Source organism: Chiloscyllium plagiosum, chromosome 2, assembly GCF_004010195.1.
Source record: "Chiloscyllium plagiosum isolate BGI_BamShark_2017 chromosome 2, ASM401019v2, whole genome shotgun sequence".
NCBI lineage: Eukaryota > Metazoa > Chordata > Chondrichthyes > Orectolobiformes > Hemiscylliidae > Chiloscyllium > Chiloscyllium plagiosum.
In genome coordinates, this window is record NC_057711.1 from 64,741,128 (window position 1) to 64,765,033 (window position 23,906).

Consider the following 23,906-nt stretch of genomic DNA (forward strand, 5'->3'; position numbering starts at 1 on the left):
GTGTCCCAGCGATGTTCCCTAAAGCGCTCTGCTAGGAGGCATCCAGTCATGTCCTACCTGCCTATCTTCTTTTCCACCTATTCAATCCACCCTCCCCACTGACCTATCACCTTCATTCCCTCACCCACTCACCTATTGTACTCTATGCTACTTTTCCCCACCCCCACCCTCCCCTAGCTTATCTCTCCACGCTTCAGGCTCCCTGCCTTTATTCCTGATGAAGGGCTTTTGCCCGAAACGTCGATTTTACTGCTCCTTGGATTCTGCCTGAACTGCTGTGCTCTTCCAGCACCACTAATCCAGAATCTGGTTTCCAGCATCAGCAGTCATTATTTTTACTCTTCAGATGGTCAGTGTGGACTTGTTGGGCTGAAGGGTCAGTTTTCATACTGTAGGGAATCTAATCTAGACATAATCAAGTTCCTAGGTATTCCAGTACATCCATGAAATTGGATTTTAGCTCATAATATAGAAAATTGTTCAGGTACTTTGTGTACACAAAAACAGGAGAAATCCAATACAGCCGAATAGTCTATTCTTGTTCATTAGCAAGCTATGGATAGGAATGACAGTAGTGCTATCATTTGCAAAGGAATAACATGCTCACTGAGGTTCAGTTTGGTTTCCACTAGGGCCATTCAGTTCCTGACCTCATTACAACTTTAGTTAAAACGTGGACAAAATACTGAGACAGTCTGTGACCATATTCAGCAAGAAGTGGAAAATATTCAGGCTTCAACTGATAGGTGGCAAATAACATTCATGCCACACGTGTGCCAAATAATGACCACCTCCATTAACCTAAACATTGCCCCTTAATGTTCAATGGCATTGCCATTACTGAATCCCCATTTATCAACATTCGGAAAATTAACATTAACCATATCCAACCATATAATTATGGTAGCTACATGACTAAGTCAAGGTCTAGGAGTTCTACAGCCAGTAACTGACTACCTCTTTCCCCTATAACTGTACATGATCGATAATGCACACGTCAGGACTGTGATGGAATACTCTCCACATACCTGGATGGGTGCAGTACCAACAATACTCAGCAGCCTGAACACTATCCTGGATAAAGCAACGCACTTGATCATCATTCCAACCACCGCTTTCAATGTTCAGTCACCCACTGCACAGCGGTAGCAATGAGTACAGTCTACAAGATGCAGCACAGTAACTCACTGAGGCTCCTTCAACAGCATTCTCCAAAACTGCAACCTCCATCCGCAGGAAGGATAATGACAGTAGGTACATGGGAATACCAGCACCTGCAAAATTCTTTCCAAACCCACCACACCATCCTGACTTGGAAGTATATCACTATTCCTTCACTGTTGCTGGGTGACATCATGGAACTCTTCCTTGCTAACACCACTGGGAGAGTGTCTAAACCTGTGGCAGCAATTCAGGAAAGTAGCCCACCACTACCTTCCCCAGGGCAATTGGGGATGAACAGTAAAAATGAGCTAATGTTTTAAAAAATTATATTGTCTTCATGTTTACAAGGCTGCAGAGGTGGACTAAGTACAAATTATCTTCTGAAGGCACATCTACAGTTTTGTAGGTATTCATAGAATACCAATAATAAGAAGCATACAAGAAGTTAATCTCTCCTACCATTTCATTATTTCCTGTTTAGCTACTCATGGTTTATTCCTGTTTTCTGGATGAAGAATGGATCTGTGCAGCCACTTATCTGGTTTGATGGTGAATCTAGTAAGTAATTTACGATGTGTGTTTCATTACTGCATCTTAGCATAAAGTTGCATGTTATGCTTCTTTTAATGCTGATTGCAAATAATTAGCAATCAACATTTTGCCAATTTGGAGAGTGCAACAAAATTGCTTTAAGTGAAACAAACTCAAGATAATTTTCTGACATGACAATAGTTCTTCATGTAAACTGTTGAAAATTCAAGCACTGGTTTTCCCAATAGGCTTTTACTCACCTCCTAGAATATGGAGTCAGATAGTTGACACTTTAGTTGAAGATTTGAGAAACAGTTGTTCATTTAGAGTCATAGGGCCATAGAGATGTACAGCACGGAAACAGACCCTTCGGTCCAACCCGTCTATGCCGACCAGATATCCCAACCTAATCTAGTCCCACCTGCCAGCACCCGGCCCATATCCCTCCAAACCCTTCCTCTTCATATATCCATCCAGATGCCTTTTAACTGTTGCAATTGTAGTAGCCTCCACCATTTCCTCTGGCAGCTCATTCCATACATGTACCTAATAACTTATCCAAGTTATTGGAAACCATTTCGAGAAAACTCATCAGTGCTGAGCAGTGTTTGAATTTCCTGGTGTTAAATCTCACCCGAATAATCTTGGAATACTCTTTACACGAGGAAGGATCACCACTCACTTTAGACACTTGCCATGAACTTTATGACATTCAAAACTGGTATTGAAAACTATTTATGTTGTGAACAGAATTTTAGTTATTCAGGCACTGCATAATATGCATGCTGCTGCATTTTGTGGATCATATCTTTTGACACTCAGTTACTGCTATTCCAAGTTGCACAAGCCTAAAGTGATGGGAGGAATCAATGGGAATGATCCTCACAAACATTAGGAGGAAGCTTGTGTCCACCTCCATGGCTGTTTTGATAGTAGGGAAATTTAATCAAGTGGGAGGGTGGCACTTGATGACGCTATCAAACTGCCACATTAACCTGATTAAGTCTATTCAAGAAAGGCCTTTGAACAGCTTTCCTTTCATGTATCTGTTGCCAATTGAGGCTCTTGAATAAGCATTTAATACCTGTTGTCCTCAAAGATTCTGCCCATTATCTCAAAAATATTGACTATACTGAGATGTGGGCAATTGACAAATTTATAAGCACATACTGCTGATTCTTCTTTGGTGTAAGCAGAGCTATCATCCTGTTGATTTTCATTCTTGGTGCTTACAAACAGAAACATACCCTGAGATAAAACGTACCACAGATGAAGAATGGATTCTGCTAAATATTAATGTTTCCACCCTCTGTAGAATTGTCTATGATGATTCAAATTGGCAGCAGCTAATTCTACAACTAAACAAAGATCCAACAGTGAGTCACAATTTTCCTACCTTTCTTCACATTTGTTATTCATCTTGGATACATTAAACACAAAGCAATAATGCTAATCATTTTATACTGTCTTGCAATCGAATATCTAGTTTATAATCTCTAGTACTAATAACAGATGTTTGCTTTTTCATAACCACTTCTCACATGCAGGAAGTAAATCACAGAGCTGTATAGTACTGTGATTATCAGCAGGAATATGAATGTCAAAAAGGTGAAAGTCAAGTAAGAAGAAGAATGTTTGAAGGCAGAGATGGAATTGATATAATGACAATTCTGTGGCAAAGTTGGGAACGGGGGAATAGATTGATTACATTCATAATGAGGTAGTGGGATAGGACAAAAAGACATACACCACTGTTAAAGGAACAGGGAGTACGCATAATAATGGTTAGAAAAATTAAGGATCTATCCTTTTTTATTACCTACAAGCTGCCAGTTGATGACATCATCCAAAAATCACAGTGCCAGTCTTCACATTTACACACCTAAAATACAAATCCCATTAACATCAGTGGAGGAGCCCACCTCCAGCTGGCAAATGCATGGTACAGAGCTTCCCCTCTTTTTATGACAATGGGTGGAACCTCACAAGATTAAGGGCATTTTTAGCCCTCAGTTTCATAATGTGTATTTCAAAGGAGGACAGCTCCAGGGAGGAGATAACTACAGACATCTGAGACTGACGGTTGTAACACCTAAAGTGTGTCAGAGAAACCTCAAACAGATTGGACTGCAATCTCTTGTGAATACAAAGGTAATAAGGACTGGCAACTCCTTGCTCAACTGCAAGCATCCACTGTGGATTATGTCCCAAACTGCAGACACAGTTTGTGGGTTTTTTTAACTCTTTGAAGAATACAAAAGGACAGAGTTAAAAGCCAAGTTTAAAGTCTCATAGAGTGAACTACTGGAACTGAATGCTGTTATCATATCTGCCTGGGTTTGAGTGTTATCATGATGTGATTGTCACAGTTGAAGAACAATCCCCTACTTAGCCCTGTGTTATACTGGCTCTGATTTCAGCAAGACACTTCAAGAAAGAGAAATGAACTGCAATTAGCCTTCAAAACCAAGAATCTCAAAACAACTGTTCAGCTACCAACATCAAAAGTAGCACTAATCTTCAAATGCAACAGTCGTATCATTCCACTCTTTGCAAACAATTCAGAGATCAATCGTGTATCTGTTAATTTAACTTTTATCCTTCAGGCTCGTCTCTTAATTCTAACCTGTGTGTATGTGCAATGCATTACTAATTCCTTTCCTATGTGGTATTTAATGAATTAAACAATACACAGAATTGTTATGGTAAAGAAGGAGGCCACTCAAACTATTATGCTTGCACTAACTCTGAGCATTTCAACTTAGTGTGAATCTCCAGTCTTTTCCCTGTAGTGCTGCACATCATTTCTATCTAAATAATCATCCAATTCCCTCTTGAATACCTCAATTAAACCTGCTTCTACCATACTTGCATACAGTACATTCAATACCCTAACAACTCATTGTGTGAAAACGTTTTTTTTCACCTCACATTTGTTTCTTTTGCAAAACTCTCTAAATGTGTGCCCTCTGGTTCTCAATCTACTTATGTGCAGGACAATTTCTTCCTATTGACTCTTGTTAAACATCTTACTGCAACTTCTATCATTCCACCTCTCTCCCCCCATCCCCCCAATCTTTCCAATAATTGAAGTGCCTCCTTCCTGGGACCTCTTCTGCATTCTCCAATGCATTCACATGCCTCTTATGGTGATGCTCAGAACTATACACAATACTTTACACAATTTGGAGCTGGCATAGTGGTTCAGTAGTTAGCACTGCTGTCTCACAGCGCCAGGGGCCCAGGTTTGATTCCACCCCAAGTGACTGTCTGTGTGGAGTTTATATGTTCTCCTACATTTGCGTGGATTTCTTCTGGGTACTCTGTCACTTTCCATAGTCCAAAGATGTGCAGTTTAGGTGTACTGGCCATGCTAAATTGCCCTGTAATACCCAGGGATGTGCAGGTGGATTAGCCATGGTAAATATGGCATTAGGGGAGTGTGCTGGATTTGGGTAGGTCACTCTTCATAGGGTTGGTGCAGACTTGATGGGCCCAGTGGCCTCTTCTTCACTTCTACCCAAGCTGAAATCTAACCAGTGTCTTATATAGGTTCATCATGACCTCTCTGCTCTCATACTCTATGTCACTATTAATAAAGTCTAGAATACTGTATGTTACAGTAACAGCTCCCTCTACCTGTCCTGCCACTTTAATGATGTATGTACATATATACCAGGTCTCTCTGCTCCTGCACATCCTTTAGAATAGTACTACTTATTTTATATTGTCTCTCCAAATTCTTTGCACTAGAGTGTATCACCTGACACTTCTCAGTATTGAACTTCAGTTGTAAAGATTAGGGTAATGCTGGAAAAGCACAGCAGGTCAGGCACATCCAAGAAGCAGGAAAATTGACGTTTCGGGCAAAAGCTCTTCATCAGGAATGAGATTCAATTGTCATGTAACCCCTACTGCACCATGTGTCAATGTCCTTTTGAAGTTCTATGTACTGTCCTCCCCACAGTTTACAAATCTCCCTAGTTTTGTGATATTCACAAACTTTGAAATTGTCCCTTGCACACCAAGATCTAGATCATTTAAATATATTATAAATATTATTAGTAAATTCACTCTTTTTGTTCATTCAAGAAGGCCTGGTCACATTGTCTCCTTTTAAAACATACCTTTGTTCCAAAACCAAATAAGGTTATCATCGAGGAAAGGGGCCTGTTTAAATGAATATTTTTGCAATCGACTGAGGGGGTGAGTGGATGAAGAAAGAAGGGGAGTTGGTTCATCGCTTCTCACCCAAGAGCTTAACAGTTTAGGATATGTCTTCTGGAACTCACCTGGAATTTCATCATAACACTATCTCGAAGCATTGCTCCATTTCTCTATCATTTTTCAAGCCAAGTGCCACTCTTACTGCTGCTAGAGCCCCTGTTACTGCTGCATGATGCACTTGAGCTGTGTGAAACCACAATAGTGTTCTTTTGAAGTGCTTGGATACACACAGGGATCACAGCTTCCTGTGGCAGGTCAATAATGAACACTGAGCATGCTGCATGTGCAGCAGTGCAGAGTGCTGGCTGCCTCTCGTGAATCACTATATATCTATTCTACCGAATCTTGTGTTTAAAAAACATTGTCAGAAATGCTAGTGACAGTGAGTATGACATAATTCAAGAAGGAATCAGATGAAAATTTTAAACGAAGTCTATTAAAATGAAATGAACAAAAAGCCAATAAAGTGATTAGAGTAAGCATCTCTGTTTGAAGAGTTGACCATGGCACTTGCATAGTTTTCTGTGGTTTTTAAATTTGATATGTTGTCAGTATTTTCATATTCAAACGTAAATCTTTTGAAGCATTTGCCCTGGCTAATTCAATACTACATCTAAACTGCAGGCCAAAATACTAAAACTCTATCCTCACACAATAAGCCAAACAATGAAAAACAAAATAAACCTTTCCTTGAATTAATCATCATAAACTGTGTTTAATTGGCACATGGGATATAGCATAGTTTTTGCTGTGTAAGCCATGTCTAACTAAATAAGTTGTTTTTTTGAGGAAATCACTAAGATGGTGGATAGGGAATTGTCTATAGAATATTGTACATATCAACTTCCAAAGGATAATTGATAATGTTCTGCACAGGAGATTTAAGATCATTACTTGCCAAGAAACACTTTGATTGGTTTGGATTGAATCTTGTGTGAATGTACAAAGTGATAATAGTAATTAATGGGATGAATCGTCAAGTTTTTTTTCTTTACTTGATATGAATTTTGTTTCCATGTTGAGCAGAGAATACATGTGCCTCAACCTACATCATCTCAGGGCAAAAAAGTATAAAGCTCTTACTGTAATAATTTGTCAAACTTTGAATCAATTAGGTCATTGGTGAGAAAGAACAGAAATTTTAGTTATATCAGCCCAAAAGTATTTGCGAGCCATCTGGTACCATAAAGAGATTCAGAGGAGCCAAATTAGCCACACCTTTATAGCTTGTGAATATAATTGTAAATCAAGGCTATTAAAAATGCAGAGGAACAATTACAGTGTAATGAAATGAATGTATTTTATGTTAGTGTGGAAAAAAGCCAATGTTACACTTTTCACAAGTGTAACATGGGCTCTGTTCCACATTGACATAAAATATTTATAGGTAAAAACAATGACTGCAGATGCTGGAAACCAGATTCTGGATTAGTGGTGCTGGAAGAGCACAGCAGTTCAGGGTGCATCTGAGGAACAGTAAAATCGACGTGCAGGGGCTTTGCCCGCAACGTCGATTTTACTGTTCCTCGGATGCTGCCTGAACTGCTGTGCTCTTCCAGCACCACTAATCCATAAAATATTTATGCAAATCCTTCCTGCTGATTTGAAATTAAGCCACACCAGATTTCTTTTATTCATTTATGGGATATTAGCATTCCTACAAATACCAGTGAAATAATTCTGTGGAGGCCGGTATCCTGTCACCAAGTCATCCTTTATTTACATGTGCACAGTACATGGACTCTGACCAGCTGGCTCAGAGCCCGCCCCGAGAGTGAGGAGAATCCCTGAGATTCCTGTTTGTATCAGTCAGCCAGGACTCCCAGATTGAGACTATTAACCTATGCCAATCAGAGAACTCATAATCAATAGAATCATGAGATGTACAGCATGGAAACGGATCCTTCGATCCAACCTGTCCATGCCGACCAGATATCCCAACCAAATCTAGACCCACCTGCCAGCACCCAGCCCATATCTCTCCAAACCCTTCCTATTCATATACCTATCAAAATGCTTCTTAAATGTTGCAATTGTACCAGCCTCCACCACTTCCCCTGGCAGCTCATTCCATACGCGTACCACCCTCTGCGTGAAAACGTTCCCCCTTAGGTCTCTTTTATATCTTTCCCCTCTCACCCTAAACCTATGCCCTCTAGTTCGGGACTCCCCCACCCCAGGGAAAAGGCTTTGTCTACTTACCCTATCCATACCCCTCATAATTTTGTAAACCTCTGTAAGGTCACCCCTCAGACTCCGACGCTCCAGGGAAAACAGCCCCAGCCTGTTCAGCCTCTTCCTATATCTTAAATCCTCCAACTCTCGCAACATCCTTGTAAATCTTTTCTGAACCTTTTCAAGTTTCACAACATCTTTCCGATAGGAAGGAGACCAGAATTGAACGCAATATTCCAACAGTGGCCGAACCAATATCCTGTACAGCCGCAAAATGACCTCCCAACTCCTGTACTCAATACTCTGACCAATAAAGGAAAGCATACCAAATGCCTTCTTCATTATCCTATCTGTTTGTGACTCCACTTTCAAGGAGCTATGAACCTGTACTCCAAGGTCTCTTTGTTCAGCAACACTCCCTAGGACCTTACCATTAAATGTATAAGTCCTGCTAAGATTTGCTTTCCCAAAATGCAGCACCTCACATATATCTGAATTAAACTCCCTCTGCCACGTCTCAGCCCATTGGCCAATCTGATCAAGATCCTGTTGTAATTTGAGGTAACTTTCTTCACTGTCCACTGCACCTCCAATTTTGGTGTCATCTGCAAACTTACTAATTATACCTCTTATGCTCACATTCAAATCATTAATATAAATGGCGAGATGTATAAGACTCAGCACCGATCCTTGTGGCACTCCACTGGTCACAGGCCGCCAGTCTGAAAAACAACCCTCCACCACCACCCTCTGTCTTCTACCTTGACCTGGTTCTGTATCCAAATGGTTAGTTCTCCCTGTATTCCGTGAGCTCTAACCTTGCTCACCAGTCACCCATGGGGAACCTTGTCGAACACCTTACTGAAGTCCATATAGATCATGTCCACTGCTCTGCCCTCATCAAACCTCTTTGTTACTTCTTCAAAAACTCTATCAAGTTTGTGAGACATGATTTCCCACGCACAAAGCCATGTTGACTATCCCTAATCAGTCCTTGCCTTTCCAAATACATGTACATCCTGTCCCTCAGGATTCCCTCCAACAACTTGCCCACCACCGACATCAGGCTCACTGGTCTGTAGTTCCCTAGCTTGTCTTTACCACCCTTCTTGAACAGTGGCACTGCATTTGCCAACCTCCAGTCTTCCAGCACCTCACATGTGACTATCAATGATCCAAATACGTCATCAAGAGGCCAGCAATCACTTCTCTAGCTTCCCACAGAGGTCTAGGGTACACTTGATCAGGTCCTGGGGATTTATCCACTTTTATGCATTACAAGACATCCAACACATTCTCCTCTGTAATATGGACATTTTTCAAGATGTCACCATCTATTTCCCTACATCGTATATCTTCAATGTCCTTTCCCACAGTAAATACTGATGCAAAACACTCGTTTAGTATCTCCCCCATTTTCTGTGGCTCCTCACAAAGGCCACCTTGCTGATGCCTTAGGTTCAACATTTCGCAAACTGTTATGGTTTGTTGAGTCTTTCACTTTCCGGCCTCCTAATTTCTGCCTGTACTTTTGCACATAAGGTAAATGGCACTGGGAAGGCCTTGCAGAATCGTACAGTTGTTTCCTGATCAACAAGTTTAATCTAGATAAATGTGAGGTGCTGCAGTTTGGTGGGGCAAATCAGGGCAGGATTTACATGTTTAATGGTAAGGACCTGTGGACTGTTGCCGAACAAAGAGACCTTGGATTGCAGGTTCATATTTCCTTCAAGGTGGAGCCACAGGTAGACAGGATAGTGAAGAAGGCATTTGGTATGTTTGCCTTTATTGCTCAGTGCATTGAATTCATGTTGCCGTTTGGCTAGGCCACGTTTGGAATACTGCATTCAATTCTGGTCTCCCGGCCATAGGGAAGACATTTTTAAACTTGAAAGGGTTCAGAAAAGATTGCCTGGGATGGAGGGTTTGAGCTATAGGAAGAGGCTTTATAGGCTGAAGGGTGTCCTTATAAACGTTTATAAAATCATGCGGAACACAGATAGGGTGAGGATAGGAGTCCAAAACTAGAGGGTTTAAGGTGAGAGGGGAAAGATTTAAAAGGGACCTGAGGGGCAACTTTTTCACACATATGGTACGAAATGAGCTGCCAGAGGATGTGGCGGACGCTGGTCCAATTACAACATTTAGAAGACATCTGATGGGTATATGAATAGGAAGGTTTAGAGGAACATGGGTCAAATGCTGGTAAATGGGACTAGATTAATTTAGGCTATCTGGTCAGCATGGACAAGTTGGACCAAAGGTCTGTTTCCATGCTGTACATCTCTATGACTCTATGTAAGGTGGACTTGACACCTTTGCTCATTCCTAGACCTTCCTGAAAACTGTCCAGGTATTTACTTAGGACTTCACTCAGGCAACCATTTTCCAGTGGAAAAATATTGAGCCAGTCAAAGTGAATCATTCTTAACCAATTCTGTCCCATCAAGTTTGAGCCTGAGCCTTTCACTATGATCAGTGGGAACTGCATTTGTTGCTTCTCATAAGAGACTGGAACTGAAGTTGTGCCCTTAATCTGTAATAGTTTCCCAGTATAGATTCTCAGTCTGCCTGAGGTCTTGCGCAAACCTAAGGATTGGATTACAAAGCAAATCTTGTTAAAGAGTGGTTCTGCAATCACTGATACAACTTCATCAGTATCGACTTCCATCAATATCGGGTAACCATTTAACCAGACATTTATTTTGATTGGTGCTGATTTGGATGTTGTTAAGCAATGTAACTGTTCCAAACCAGGTTTTCCAGGGTATACAGTCTCCTGGATACTAGTCTTTGATTTCACTTGCTCAAGTCAGGCCTCTTAGGACTCCTTTGCTACCGGCAGCAACTACAATGGCTTGCTGGCCCTAATCTTGAAAATCATTTTAGCCACTTGGCTCAGTTTTGTTTTGGGGTTTTGCTCTGGGCTGACCTCGGGCCCATGAGCTCAGGGTATGTCCTGTGTGAGGCTATGTAATAGCCTGCACTCAAGAGGTGTTCCCCAAGCTCAGTTGGACAAGTGAGGCTGTCCACTTCCATCGGATACCCTACAGCTCACATGCTTCACTTGCTGCATTTTTGAATGTCGAAGCCAGTTGTCGTGCCTATTGAAGTCCAGTTGGGCTTCAGCTAGTAGGCACTTTTGCATGGTTACATTGTTAATCCCACATACCAAACAGTCTCTCAGCGTCTCAATCAGAGTTAACCCAAAATCGCATGCCTGTGGCAGTCAACTTAACCTTGTCAAAATTCCTGATACAGATTTCCCTAGTTCTTGAACTGCTAAATAAAACCAATATTGTCTCAGAATTAAAGGGGGCTGAGGGTGGCAATATTCCTTAACTAAATAGTTTAACTGTTGAATTGTATTGATATCTCATACCTCAGGGAAAGTTAGGCTCCTAATAACCAAAAATGCTATACAATATCCTTTCATTGCCACATACTCCATTTTATAATGTCTAGATTCTTATCGTGACAAATTAGGTACAAGGACCTAGATATAAATCTTGGATACAGCAGAGGAATAAAAGTAGTTGTATTACTTAGAGAGTTGAAAAGTAATGCAAAAATAGGACATCATTGAAGGGTTGACATTACAGTAAAGTAGGAAATTTCAAATAGACATTACAGTGTAGCAGCTCAGCGCAGGTCCTCTGCACTTGGTCTGACCGCCCACACCAGACCCCAGTCCATTAGCCATCCCTGCTCTGCTCCAAGCCAGAGACCACTCTGTACCAGCACTCAGCTGCTCCAAGATAAGTTTGCAAACCGTCAAAAGAAAAGCGCATTGCTTTTCAACTGTCCCAATATCATTTGCATGGAATAAATAATGGCTTCCATTTACTGGGCCAGTCTTCAATGGCAGGATTGAACAATTCAAACTTTTCAAATAAAGGCATGATGCCAGAAATGCTTAACTCAACTCGAAGATGACTGTTGTGAGCAGGTTTTCTTTAGGAGTGTACTGTTTTCTCTCATCGCCACTGAAATACTTCCACAGAGGCTGGTATTCCTTCACCAAGTCACTCTTTATTTACACGTGCACAATGCATGAACTCTGACCTGCTAGGTCAGAGCCAGTCTCTCGAGTGAGGAGAATCCCTGACCCTCCTGTTTATATCTGTCAGCCAGGGCTCCCTGATTGACCCAGATTTATAGCGCAATCAGGGAACTCATAGTCAATGCGATCCACCTAGCCAACCTCGTTCTAATCACTACAACGAGCATTTGTTGTCTGTCTCAAATTACTCTTGAACTGAATGGCTTGATGGGCCATTTCAGAAGGCAGTTAAGGGTCAACTACATTGCTGTTGGTCTGGAGATGCATATCGACCAGACCAAGTAAGGATAGCTCATGTCCTTCCTGGAGCAGATTCTTAAAAATTAACAAATGTATTAATTGAACTCAAATTCCCCCAACTGCTGAGATGAGCTTTGAACTCATGTCTTTAGGGAATTAGCCTGGGCCTCTGGATTATGGGTTCACAGACAGCGCAATATGCTTCTATTTCCCACAGTGGGCCACTTTTAAGGTAAATTATTTTGACCTGAATTTTTGCTTCTAAGTGCGGACTCAGCAGAAAGTGCCCCAGAATTTCTAATTTTCAGTCCAGGACAGCTGGATTTCAAGGGAAAGCTGCCAGGCAATCCCAGAAACAGTGTGGAGATTGCCAGGTGCAGTTGCTGGCTAGGTAGGAGATCTGCCTTAGTGCACTGGCAAGTTGTTGAAGGAATGACAAAAAAAATTAAGCAATACTCAGCCCTCCAATCTAAATATCTCGCAACCTATTACAACCTGCAATATTCCCTAATTCCATCCATTCAAACATGTCAAGTCTCCAAACTACCCCCATAGCACTTTCTCCATGGCAACTCATGACATTCACATTTGACCATATCGCTGACTTCCTGAAACACCCTGCTGTGTATCCAGTGTAGAATTTGATTATCCTATTGAAGATAGTTTTGAAGAGTCTCAGTATTATGTTTACTGAGCAAACCAAGACATTTCCACTCTAATTGGCAAAAACTAATTTAACTGTCATAATCCCTTACAAAAAAAACAACCAGTGGAATTCACTGTCCCAGTTCAAGGTGTGAATAATCCACCTGCAGTTATTGGTCAAGCTGTGAATTTACAGGCAACCCAGTGATTTAGTGAAAGGCTGTGAAATCAGACATGCAACAATAATCCTGTAACCTTCAGAATGATAGCAACAAATAGGCTGAAATAGCAAGAACTGTTTTTTAAACTCTTTTCTTACAAACATTGAAAGGTCATTGAGTTTTAAATGCCTTGACATTTGATAGCTCTGTTGATAGTTCCTTTTGACACTCTTGAAAATTCCAATGAGCTTAAAATTTAATGAGCCATTTTATTTTTTAACTCAATCATAGCATTATTGGCTCAACCGATTTATTGCACATGCCTTATTGCCTTGAGAGGTAGTAATGAACTGTATTCTTCACCCATTGCAACTCATATGGTGTGGATGCATGAACAATGTTGTTAGGGAATGAGTTCTGCATTTTGACTCATCCACAATGAAGGAATGGCATCATAGTTCAATGAGAATTTGCAGATGGTGGCATTTCAATGTACCTGCTGCCATTGTCCTTCTGGATGGTAGATGTTGAGGGTTTGGAGGATGCTGTCAAAGAAATTTCGATAAGTTGCTGTCACTGTACATCTGTGGTGGAGAAAGTGAATGGTGAGTGTGTTATTTAGTGTCCCAATTAAGGACTGCTTTACTTTGGATGGTGTCAAGCATCTTGATACTCAGCACTCATTAAGCCCTCATAAATGAATTCTAACAGACTCCTGACTTTGGATAGTGGACATAGACTTTGAAGAGTCAAGAGGTAATTTATCTCATGTAGAATTCCTAGGCTTGCACTTTGTCTTGTAGCTATAGGGCTAGTCCAGTTAGATTTCTGGTAAATGCTAACCCCCAGGATATTGTTAATGAGGCATTCACTAATTGTAATTCCATTGAATGTTGATGGCTGATGGTTGGACTTGCTCCTATTGGAGATGGTAATTTCCTGGTACTTCCATGGCACGAAGGTTACTTGCCACATTAGTCCAAGGTTAAATGTTGTTCAGGTCTTGTTGCATTTGGATATGGGCTACTTACATATTTGAGGAGTTATGATCGCTGCTATACATTGTGTAATTATCAGTCAACATTCCCATTTCTGACCCTGTGATGGAAGGAAGATGATTTATGAAGTTACTAATTGGACCTAAGATACAACTGTGGGAAGTTGATGCATTGACGTCCTGTGGTTGAGATGATTGACCTTCAATAACCAGAACCATTTTTGTGCTCAGTATGATTCCAACCAGCAAAGAGTTTGCCTTTAATTCTCATTGAGTCCAGTTTTGCTAGGATTCATTGATGTCAAATTCGATCAAATGCTCTTTTGATGGCAAGGGCAGTTCCCCTTACTTCTCCTTTTAAAGTTAGCTCTTTTGTTCATTTTTAGACTCATGAGGTTAGAACTGAGTGGGCCTGGTCACCCAAACTGATATCAGTGACAAAGTTATTGTTGATTAAATGCCATTTGACAATGAGGATTTGATGGCCCAGTGATAATATCACTGGACCAATAACAAAAAGGCATAGACTAATATCCTGACCGAATCCAATCATAGCAGCTAGTGGAATTTAAACATACAGCTTCCCTCAGAAATGGTGAACATGAAACTATCATTTGTTATTGTTGAAAATCCATCTGGTCAACTAATGTCCTGTTAGAAACAAATTCTGCCATCCTTACCTAGTCTGGCATTATGTGACTTCAGAGACATCGCAAATGTCATTGACTCTTAGATGCCCTCTGAAAAGATCTAATGAGCTATTCAATTCAAAGGCAATCATGGATGGCCTTGCACTTATCCCATGAAAGAAAAACTTTAAAAAGATCTTACATGACTTTGCTGATGATTGAGAATAGACTAATGGAGTGGTAAATGTCTAGGTTAGACTTTTTCTGCTTTTTGTGCATAAGCCGTACTTGTACAATTTTCCATGCTGTCAGAAAGAAGCTGTGTTGTAATTCTACTAGACCAGCTTGTCTACAGACACAGTTAGTTCTGGAGGACAAGTCTTCAATACTACTGCCAACATGTTGTCAAGGCCCATTGCCTTTACAGTATCTAACGCCTTCAGCTATTTCCTCATGACATTTGGAGGGAAGCAAATTTGCTGAAGACAGGTATCTCTGATGCTGGCGACTTCTGAAGTGCTTAGATGTGCTATCCACTTAGTACTTAGATTGTTGGAAATGCTTCAGCCTTGTGCTTTACGCTGATGTGCTGGGGGCCCCCATCATTGAGGATAATACTAATTATACAGCTTCCTTTTCTACTGAATTGTTTAATTGCCCACCACTGCTGAAGGCTAGGTGTGATAGGACTGCAGAAATTAGATCTGATCCCCACTGAGGTTAGGAACTGAGTGGGCCTGGCGCACCCAAAGTAATATCAGTAAAAAGGTTATTGTTGAGTAAGTGCCATTTGACAGTTGTGGAATCACTTAACTTTATAAATCATTTGCGGCTAATGCTGTTTGGCACGCAGATAATCCTGTGCTGTACCTTCACCAATTGACATCTCATTTGTAGATATGCCTGCTGCTGCTTTTGGCATATCCTTCTTCATTCATTGTTGAGCCAAATTTGATCCCCTTGCTTGGTAGTGATGGTAGAGTGGGAGATATACCAGGCCATGAGGTTTGCTATTTTCTAATTTACCTGTTCAGAATGTTACGATACAACTCTAGAGCAGTGAGACTTGAACGTGGACCTTCTGTTCAGAAGGAGGGGCACTGCCAGTACATAAGGGTCCAGCAGGTCATGAGGTTACAGATTGTGGTTGAATACAGTTGTCTTGCTGCAACCATTGGCAAAAATGATTTGCGATGCATTCGGTATGGGACTTCCAGATGTAAGCTTCCTTTGCCATTTTTCCAAACAATGGAGTCACTCTTCACCTTTAGAAAATTTCACATCTTTGTCTCTGCCTTGAAGACTGTGTTTAAGCAACAATGTAAATACAGCATGGAAACATTCACATTTTTCAATTGGAAATTGAATGCAATCAATCTCCCAGTGGAGAAAAAAATCATTATTCATTACATTGAGTGTGAATGTGGTATTGAATACAACCCCAATTTGTAAAAGTTATTTGTTAGACACATTTGCATTGCTTTGAATCGATTAATTGTTTAAATTACTTTTCTTTAATTCTGAGAACTCATATTCCATAGGTTATTCCAAGTTCAAACAGAATGCAACTAATCTGTGATGCATTTGACCTAGAAAAGTGAGTACTGCATCAAAATAGAAATACTAAAGAAAATTATTTATTAACTCCTTTTATAAATATGCACACGTGTTAACATTGTACATATTATTTAAAGATTTTTTACAGTTACAAGTGAAGCATTATCATCTGAGTTTCAGGAAAAAATCTATCCTATCTGTAGAAACAAAAGTTGAGAATTGCTAGAGGGTTTAGGACAACAAGAAAAACTGTGAATGTTATCAGCTAAAAAATATATGATGTATTTTCTGATCCTTGACAATTATTTGTGATTTTTCTGTTTTTAATGTCCTTGGAATGTCACATTTTGACCACTGATGGAAGATATTGACCAATATTGATAGGAAGATAGTGTTGTCCTACTTGAAATGTTCTTCCACATAAGCTGAATTGTTAATATTTGTCAAAATAAAATTAGAATCCCTTTCATTTTACTTTTCATTTTATCAATTGAATCGGAGCAGGTTGGTTCCAATTTTAAGTCAGGTAAGCTCAATCAATGCCAGGGGCCTGGGTGAACAAAAAGATTGCATGTTTACACCCCAAACTCCCAGCCCTTATTTTAATATCCCAGCCCCAATGATCATCCAATTCTGTGGAGCTTAGGCTTAACTGGATCTTTACTCTAACAATAGTTACTCAGTAATTGTGTAGGGTTCCAGACCTGAGCTCTCTTACCACTATCTGTTTGTGTGTATACCAATGAAACAAAGGTTGTTGGTATTTACTGACATGGATGCAGCCTTCCTTTCATCAACAACCCTGACATAATCTTACTACATAATGATGAATGGTTCCAACCCACGCAGAACCAGAGGCAAGTGGATGGTTTTCTTTTATTCATTTATTGGTGTGACTAGTCATGAAAGATAATCTAATTGCTTACAATGCGTCTGATATTGCAATTGTTTATATTATTTGTCTTAATCGTCCATATGACTCTTTGGAGTGGATACCTAAAACTTTTGACATCTTTGAAATTGAAGGATCTTCTGTCATTTGTCTCTTAGCATGCATGGATCTACACCTCATTATGATCCACACAATGATAAATCTGTTGTTTTTTATTTTCATTCTCAGGATGAGGGTGTCACTGTTGAGACCAGCATTTATTGCCTAATTGCCCAGAGGGCAGTTGAGAATCAACCACATTGCTGTGGGCCTGGAGTCACATGTTAGCCAGACCAGATAAGGATGGCAATTTCCTTCCCTAAAGGACATTAGTGAAACAGATGGGTTTACACAACAACCAACAATGGATTCATGGTCATCATTAGACCCTTAATTCCAGATTTCTTTTACTGAATTCAAGTTCCAACATCTGCTATGGCAGGATTTGAACCCAGGTCCCCAGAACATTAACTGGGTCTCTGGATTAACAGTCCAGCAATAATACCATTGGCCATTGCCTCCCCCAGTTGCAACAGGAAACAAGATTCTATCTATTTCTGTCTTTAAGATATTCAAGAACTCTCTTCCTATCACCTTTCAGAGAGTTCCCAAAAATCATGACTCTCAGAGAAAATATGCTCTTCAGAGGGTTGATGTGGACTCAATGGGCCAAATGTCCTGCTTCCACACTGTAGGGATTCTATATATGATTGAGAAAGCAAAAATAAATTCCACCAATCCTGTCAAGGTTCTTGAGAAATTGTTACAGAAAGAGATGCTCTGGTGGTGGAAGAAACTCTCTTTTACTCAAATATTCAGGCCTTGAAGATATCTGTGAAGTACTAGTTGAGAAAAATAGTCTGCTTGAATCAACGAGTGGTGATCTTCATCTGAAAAAAAGTTGAGAAGGAGAATATCGATGCTAGGGTTCATTTGATGAAGATTGCCTTTGAAAAGCAAACGTTTGTTAATTGCAGTGATCAACCTCAAAATGATTATGGTCTTTTGAAGGAGGAATTGGAAAAACAATAAAAGGAATTCAAAACATAAGTCTTCAACATTTAGCCAGTCCAAACTTCAAATAAGATTAAAACAGGTAGGCAGGTGACAGACTCTGAATATCCTGCTATTGATCAGCATTCTGTCAAATTTGCAGACCATTCATATATATGAAATTTACAGGAAATTCATATACATCCTGGTCCAAAAGTTTATACCATTGAAGGTGATGGTGCACTCCTATGTTTTGAAAGATTTCTCAAGATGTCTTACACAGAAAAAACATTGAGCTAAAGCAAGTGTGGAGATGATGTCACAACCTATGAAGAGAGAAATTCCTACTCTAGGAGTAGTAGGAACATAATCATTTCTATGTCTCCAGAATTGTCTTCAGAATGCTCTTTGTTGTTCTTTTGTCAACCAATTTCACCCTTGGAGATGGTAGTGAATGGTTCTTTCATTGCCACAGCAGCAGTGATGACATAGCTATGGAACTGTTCATGTAAGTAGGAAGTATTGCGCTTTTTTCAGTTGATGCTTTAACATTTCCCAAGATAATGTCATTAGACTAGCAATCCAGAACACCAGACCAATGGTCTGGATCCATGGGTTTGAATGCCATCATGACTAATGGTGAAATTTGAATTTAATTTTAAAAAATACTCAAATAAAAGTTAATCTAATGACAAGTATATAGCCACTGTCAATTATTTTTAAAAATCTGGTTAATGGATGTCCTTTAGTAAAAGAAATCTTTATTTGGTCTGGCCTACTTACAGCTGCAGCCCCTTGGGGTAATTAGAGATAGGCAATAAATGCAGGCCTATTTACCACAAGTTAACAAAATAGAAGGGTTGAATGCAGAAGAAGTCAAAAATACAAATTTCATCTTCCTGATGGAGAGTTGGCTTTTGTTTGAGCCTCACTGCTGTTACATTCAAGTTTTTGGATGTGTCACAGAAGGAACCAATGTGTTCACCTTTCATGGAAACCAAAAGGGAGCATATACATTAAGAAATCCAAGAACACCGCTGGAGATTAAGCAGCTGGATGTAAACATTAATACATATTTGTGGGAAGACTGAACATCAGGAGATATGGAGTAAAAGTCTAACTACATTTGTTCTAATAGCAGCTTGTGGGCTGGTGTGTAAGTAACATCATTATAACATCAGATGTTCTCTCTTACCACCTACTGTAAATAGTTTTAGTTAATGAAGGGTGTTGATGTTACTAATGTGGATAAGGATTACCAGTAACTCAGGCCCCCGATCTTGTCATTATTCCAGCAGAACTCAGTGCCTATCAGGCAGGTGGACTATAGTTTGGGGTGGCAGGAGGCCACTGCTAGGGAATGCATAATAATCCCTAGCAGTCAAATAAATGATGAACAAAAGGCTCAACAAAATCCTTAATATTAAAATTTATATTTTTCTTAAGCAGAAATGTTGCTGAAATCATTTTGGTCAAAGTTATTTTGTATTTTTTGCTGCATAACAGGATTGGAAATATTAACATCAGAACTGCTCTCAGTACAACTACTTATCTTGCTAAGGAACAGGATAATGATGTATGGTATGCAGCTTTTCATTACTTCAGCAGACTTGAAAAAGTAATAAGGACCACCTACACATTTGGACTTTACAAGGTATTAAATATCCTTATATTCTATTTTTACAACCAACAATATAATGTTTTAATTAAGTAGTCTGTTTGTAGTTGTGCTCAATAACTTAATCCTCTAATTAGGGATGATTTTAACTTCTGTGTTTAAGGGAAATGAAAACTGGAGAGGTGTTACAGGAAAGCTGAGCAATGACTTGTGTTGTGTACTGCCACCAAAATTTCATGTGATTGCACTGGATCCAAAGAACTGCTCCTCATAAGATGATCAAGACTGTGACTTGGAATGTCTTGTTGTCAGGATTGAAAAATAGACCCTCAGAAAAGTGAACATCCAAAGAAATTAATAGTTTGAATTTTTTTTTGGAGAATGATAAAGTGAGCCAGTCAGAGAGAATATAAGAGCAATTAAGAAATTCTCACAATGATGGGGGGGTAGGGTAGGGAGATCATTCATGAATATTTTCGAAATAGGTATCAAGTTTGCATTGGCCATTATCTAAAGTGTGAAAACTTTTTGAAGGTAACATTTAAAGGAAGTTTTCAAAGATGTAGATAAAGAGGGAGAAAGAGAATGATAATGTTAGTCAACATTAAGTTGAAAACAGGAGGCTTCTGTCGTGGAACAGCATAAGACCACAAAACATAGAGAAATGGACAGAGGAACTGCCTTTCAGCAGATTATCACTTCTATTGGGTCAAATTGGACAAAGATTAAACGCTAAAGAATAAATATGATTTGCTTTATTAAACAATTCACCCAATCTGGACAGAGACACACTGCGTGGGCAGGGATGGGAGCTGAGATTCTCTCAGCGAATCCAGAACTTCAAGTCTTCCCCAGATGTTTGGAGGTTTACCTCCCAGTTTTTTTCTGGTAGTCAGATGAGTGACAAACTTGACTTCCATCCAGACATGGAATAATGGGGGTCACAGTAGCAAGTAATGGGGATTGCAACTGCTCCTGGAAAACAGAGAAGAGGTGTCATTCTCTATGTCATCAGGCATACTTTGCACACTTTAAAAGCTTCTTTGTGTAGAAACACACACAAACATGAGCCTCCAAAACCAACAATGACAGTTTCAGTCTGTTACAACATTGGATTACAAATGTGTCCCCACGCTTTATGCCCTCTACCCATGTACAATTAGATATTCAATTAACATATAATTAGCAGGGTAATGGAGGGTCAGAGGATGAATTTTCTTTTAAGACCCTGAGAAGGCAGCCCAAGGGGCATTTGAATCCAGCCTTATTCAAATATTTAAATAGTCGATCCACTTCCTGTGAGGGATTAACTGCCCATGAACACTGGAGATAGGTTGGTTCGAACTGGGTTCAAGCTTCATAAATTGTAACAATTCACCCAGTCATAATACTGTATAGGGCAATTGCCCTGAAAGGGTTTAATCAGTTGCATTGGAATAGCTACACTCACTGAAATGTAAATGACTATCTCTGACGTGCTAGGGAGTATAAGGTAGTTTGTGTGTTGTTAGTGGTTAGCCAGTTACACTGACGATAGCATAGACTTAGTTACTATCTGTTAGATGATAATAATGTCTCTTACCTAGTGTTAATATGGTTAACCTGCCTTAAATGAATATAATCTCTTACCATATTAGCATATGCTAATTCTTATAATCACATACATGATTCTTCCACCAAAGATTTACTAGTGATTTATCATTTATTATTTAATACTGGTAAGTAGTTCCCTGTGACTTTCAGACATGGCCATTTTCTTCAAATACATGCAGTTATACACTAACATTTCCACTCCCATGACTGTTCGATGCTCTCCATTATGATAAGCTGGCTGTCACTCTCTCTTCACTATGAAGCAGTGCAAGCCACAGAAGCTGACAGACTCCAATGTGTGTGGGTATCTAAGAAATGTCGTTCGGAGACATATGATGCAGCCTGTGCAGATACATGAGATCCCTCTGAGTCCTTATGTAGAAAGTGACCTGGCAGAACTATGCATACCATAAGTGTCCCTGAGCTATAAAGTGAAGGTCTGAACAGTTGAAGTGATGCAGGAGTTGTTTTGAGGAAGGGTAACATGTTAAGGCTGGTGGTTTGTCGATGCCAATGCATGAAGGGTGGAAAAAGGCAGTGTCATGGATCAAGTAGGAATGTTGCGAGTTAGATGATGACCCAGATAAATAAGCAGCGATAGGCAGAGTTCAATTCCAGATCAATAATTAGCAGCACCTCTGAAGAGGGAAAGATAATTATCATTTCAGATTGGTGACCCAATTTCAAAATGTCATTGATCTGAAAGATGGGCCAGAATCTTAAGTGTCCCCACCCTCCCCTCGGAGTAGGCTGAAGGTGGAGTACGTAAATTCTGACAGCACGGGGTGGCAGAATATTTATCAGGCAGTCCGCCCTTAAGGCCCTTAAAGTAGGCAATTAATAGCCACTTAATAACATTCTCCCTCTACTGTTCGTATTTTACCAGTGGCAAGCCATACCTATATCATATATGGAGCCAGCCAAGTAAATCCTGATATCCTGGCTGTGGATATAGGCTGGAATCCTCTTGTTCACACACCCTCTGCCAATCGAGGGCCCTCCTCTAACAACTTATCCATCCAGCTCAGCCTCCCAATCTTTGCACATCTACATGACCAAAGTTTTCCTAATGTCCCAGTAAAGTAAACCCATTTGTCTAGTCATTTGATGTTCACTGCTATTACTTGTTGAGGACCAATGACTGCCCCAACAGTAGCCAGTCATTCCAGTGGTACTCCTGAGAATGAAGTATGACAACCTTCTCTGAGGGTCAGCAGTCATGACCTTCGGAATTAATTGCCTGATAATATAAAATACTGTGCTGGCTTCATGAACAGCTAGAACATAGAACATAGAACAAAACAGTGCAGTTCGCTCTTGATGTTATGCTGCCCTGTGAAACCAATTTGAACCCCATCCAACTACACTATTCCATTCTTGTCCATATACCTATCCAATGACCATTTAAATGCCTATAAAGTTCAATAGTCTACAATTATTGAAGGCAGAGCATTCCATCCCCCTACTACTCTCTGAGTAAAGAAACTACCTCTCACATTTGTCCTATACCTGTCATCCCTCAATATGAAGCTATGCTCCGTCATGCTTTCCATCACAATCCTTGGAAAAAGGCTCTCACTGTCCACCCAATCTAACCCTCTAATTATCATATATGTCTCAATTAAGTCACCTCTCAACCTTCTTCTCTCTAACAAAGACAGCCTCAAGTCCCTCAAACCTTCCTCGTAAAACCTTCCCTCCATACCAGGCAACATTCTAATGAGTCTCCTCGGAGCACTTTCCAAAGCTTTCTCATCCTCCCTATAATGCGGTGACCAGAACTGCATGCAATACTCCAAGTGTGGCCACACCAGAGTTTTGTACTGCTGCAGCATGACCTCATGGTTCCAAAACTCGATCCCTCTACTAATAGAAGCTAATACACTATATGCCTTCTTAAAGCCCTATCAACCTGAGTGGCAACTTTGAGGTATCTATGTACATGGACACCGAGATCTCTCTGCTCTTCTACACTACCAAGAACCTTACCATTCACACAGTATTCTGCATTCCTGTTACTCCTCCCAAAGTAAATCACCTCACACTTTTCTGCAATAAACACCATTTGCCATCTCGCAGCCCAGCTCTGCAGCTTATCTATTTCCTGTGGTGGAGAGTTGTTTTTCAGACTGGAGGCCTATAAATTTGTAAATTGTAAATTTTTTCTGAACCCTTTCAAGTTTCACAACATCTTTCCGATAGGAAGGAGACCAGAATTGCACACAATATTCCAACAGTGGCCTAACCAATGTCCAGTACAGCCGCAACATGATCTCCCAACTCCTGTACTCAATATTCTGACCAATAAAAGAAAGCATACCAAACGCCTTATTCACTATCCAATCTACCTGCGACTCCACTTTCAAGGAGCTATGAACCTGC

The 23,906-nt window shown here is 40.1% G+C and overlaps 1 protein-coding gene across 2 annotated transcripts in view; it reads left to right on the plus strand.

The window, feature by feature from the left end:
* Nucleotides 1-23,906, plus strand: part of LOC122560501 (aminopeptidase Q-like) — a 157,776-nt gene that overhangs the window by 89,779 nt on the left and 44,091 nt on the right. For both annotated transcript variants that reach the window (XM_043711168.1, XM_043711175.1), the window contains exons 11-14: nucleotides 1,646-1,722; nucleotides 2,935-3,071; nucleotides 16,374-16,429; nucleotides 19,820-19,967. In XM_043711168.1, the coding sequence (XP_043567103.1) occupies nucleotides 1,646-1,722; nucleotides 2,935-3,071; nucleotides 16,374-16,429; nucleotides 19,820-19,967 (418 nt within the window). The remainder of the gene's footprint in view (nucleotides 1-1,645; nucleotides 1,723-2,934; nucleotides 3,072-16,373; nucleotides 16,430-19,819; nucleotides 19,968-23,906) is intronic.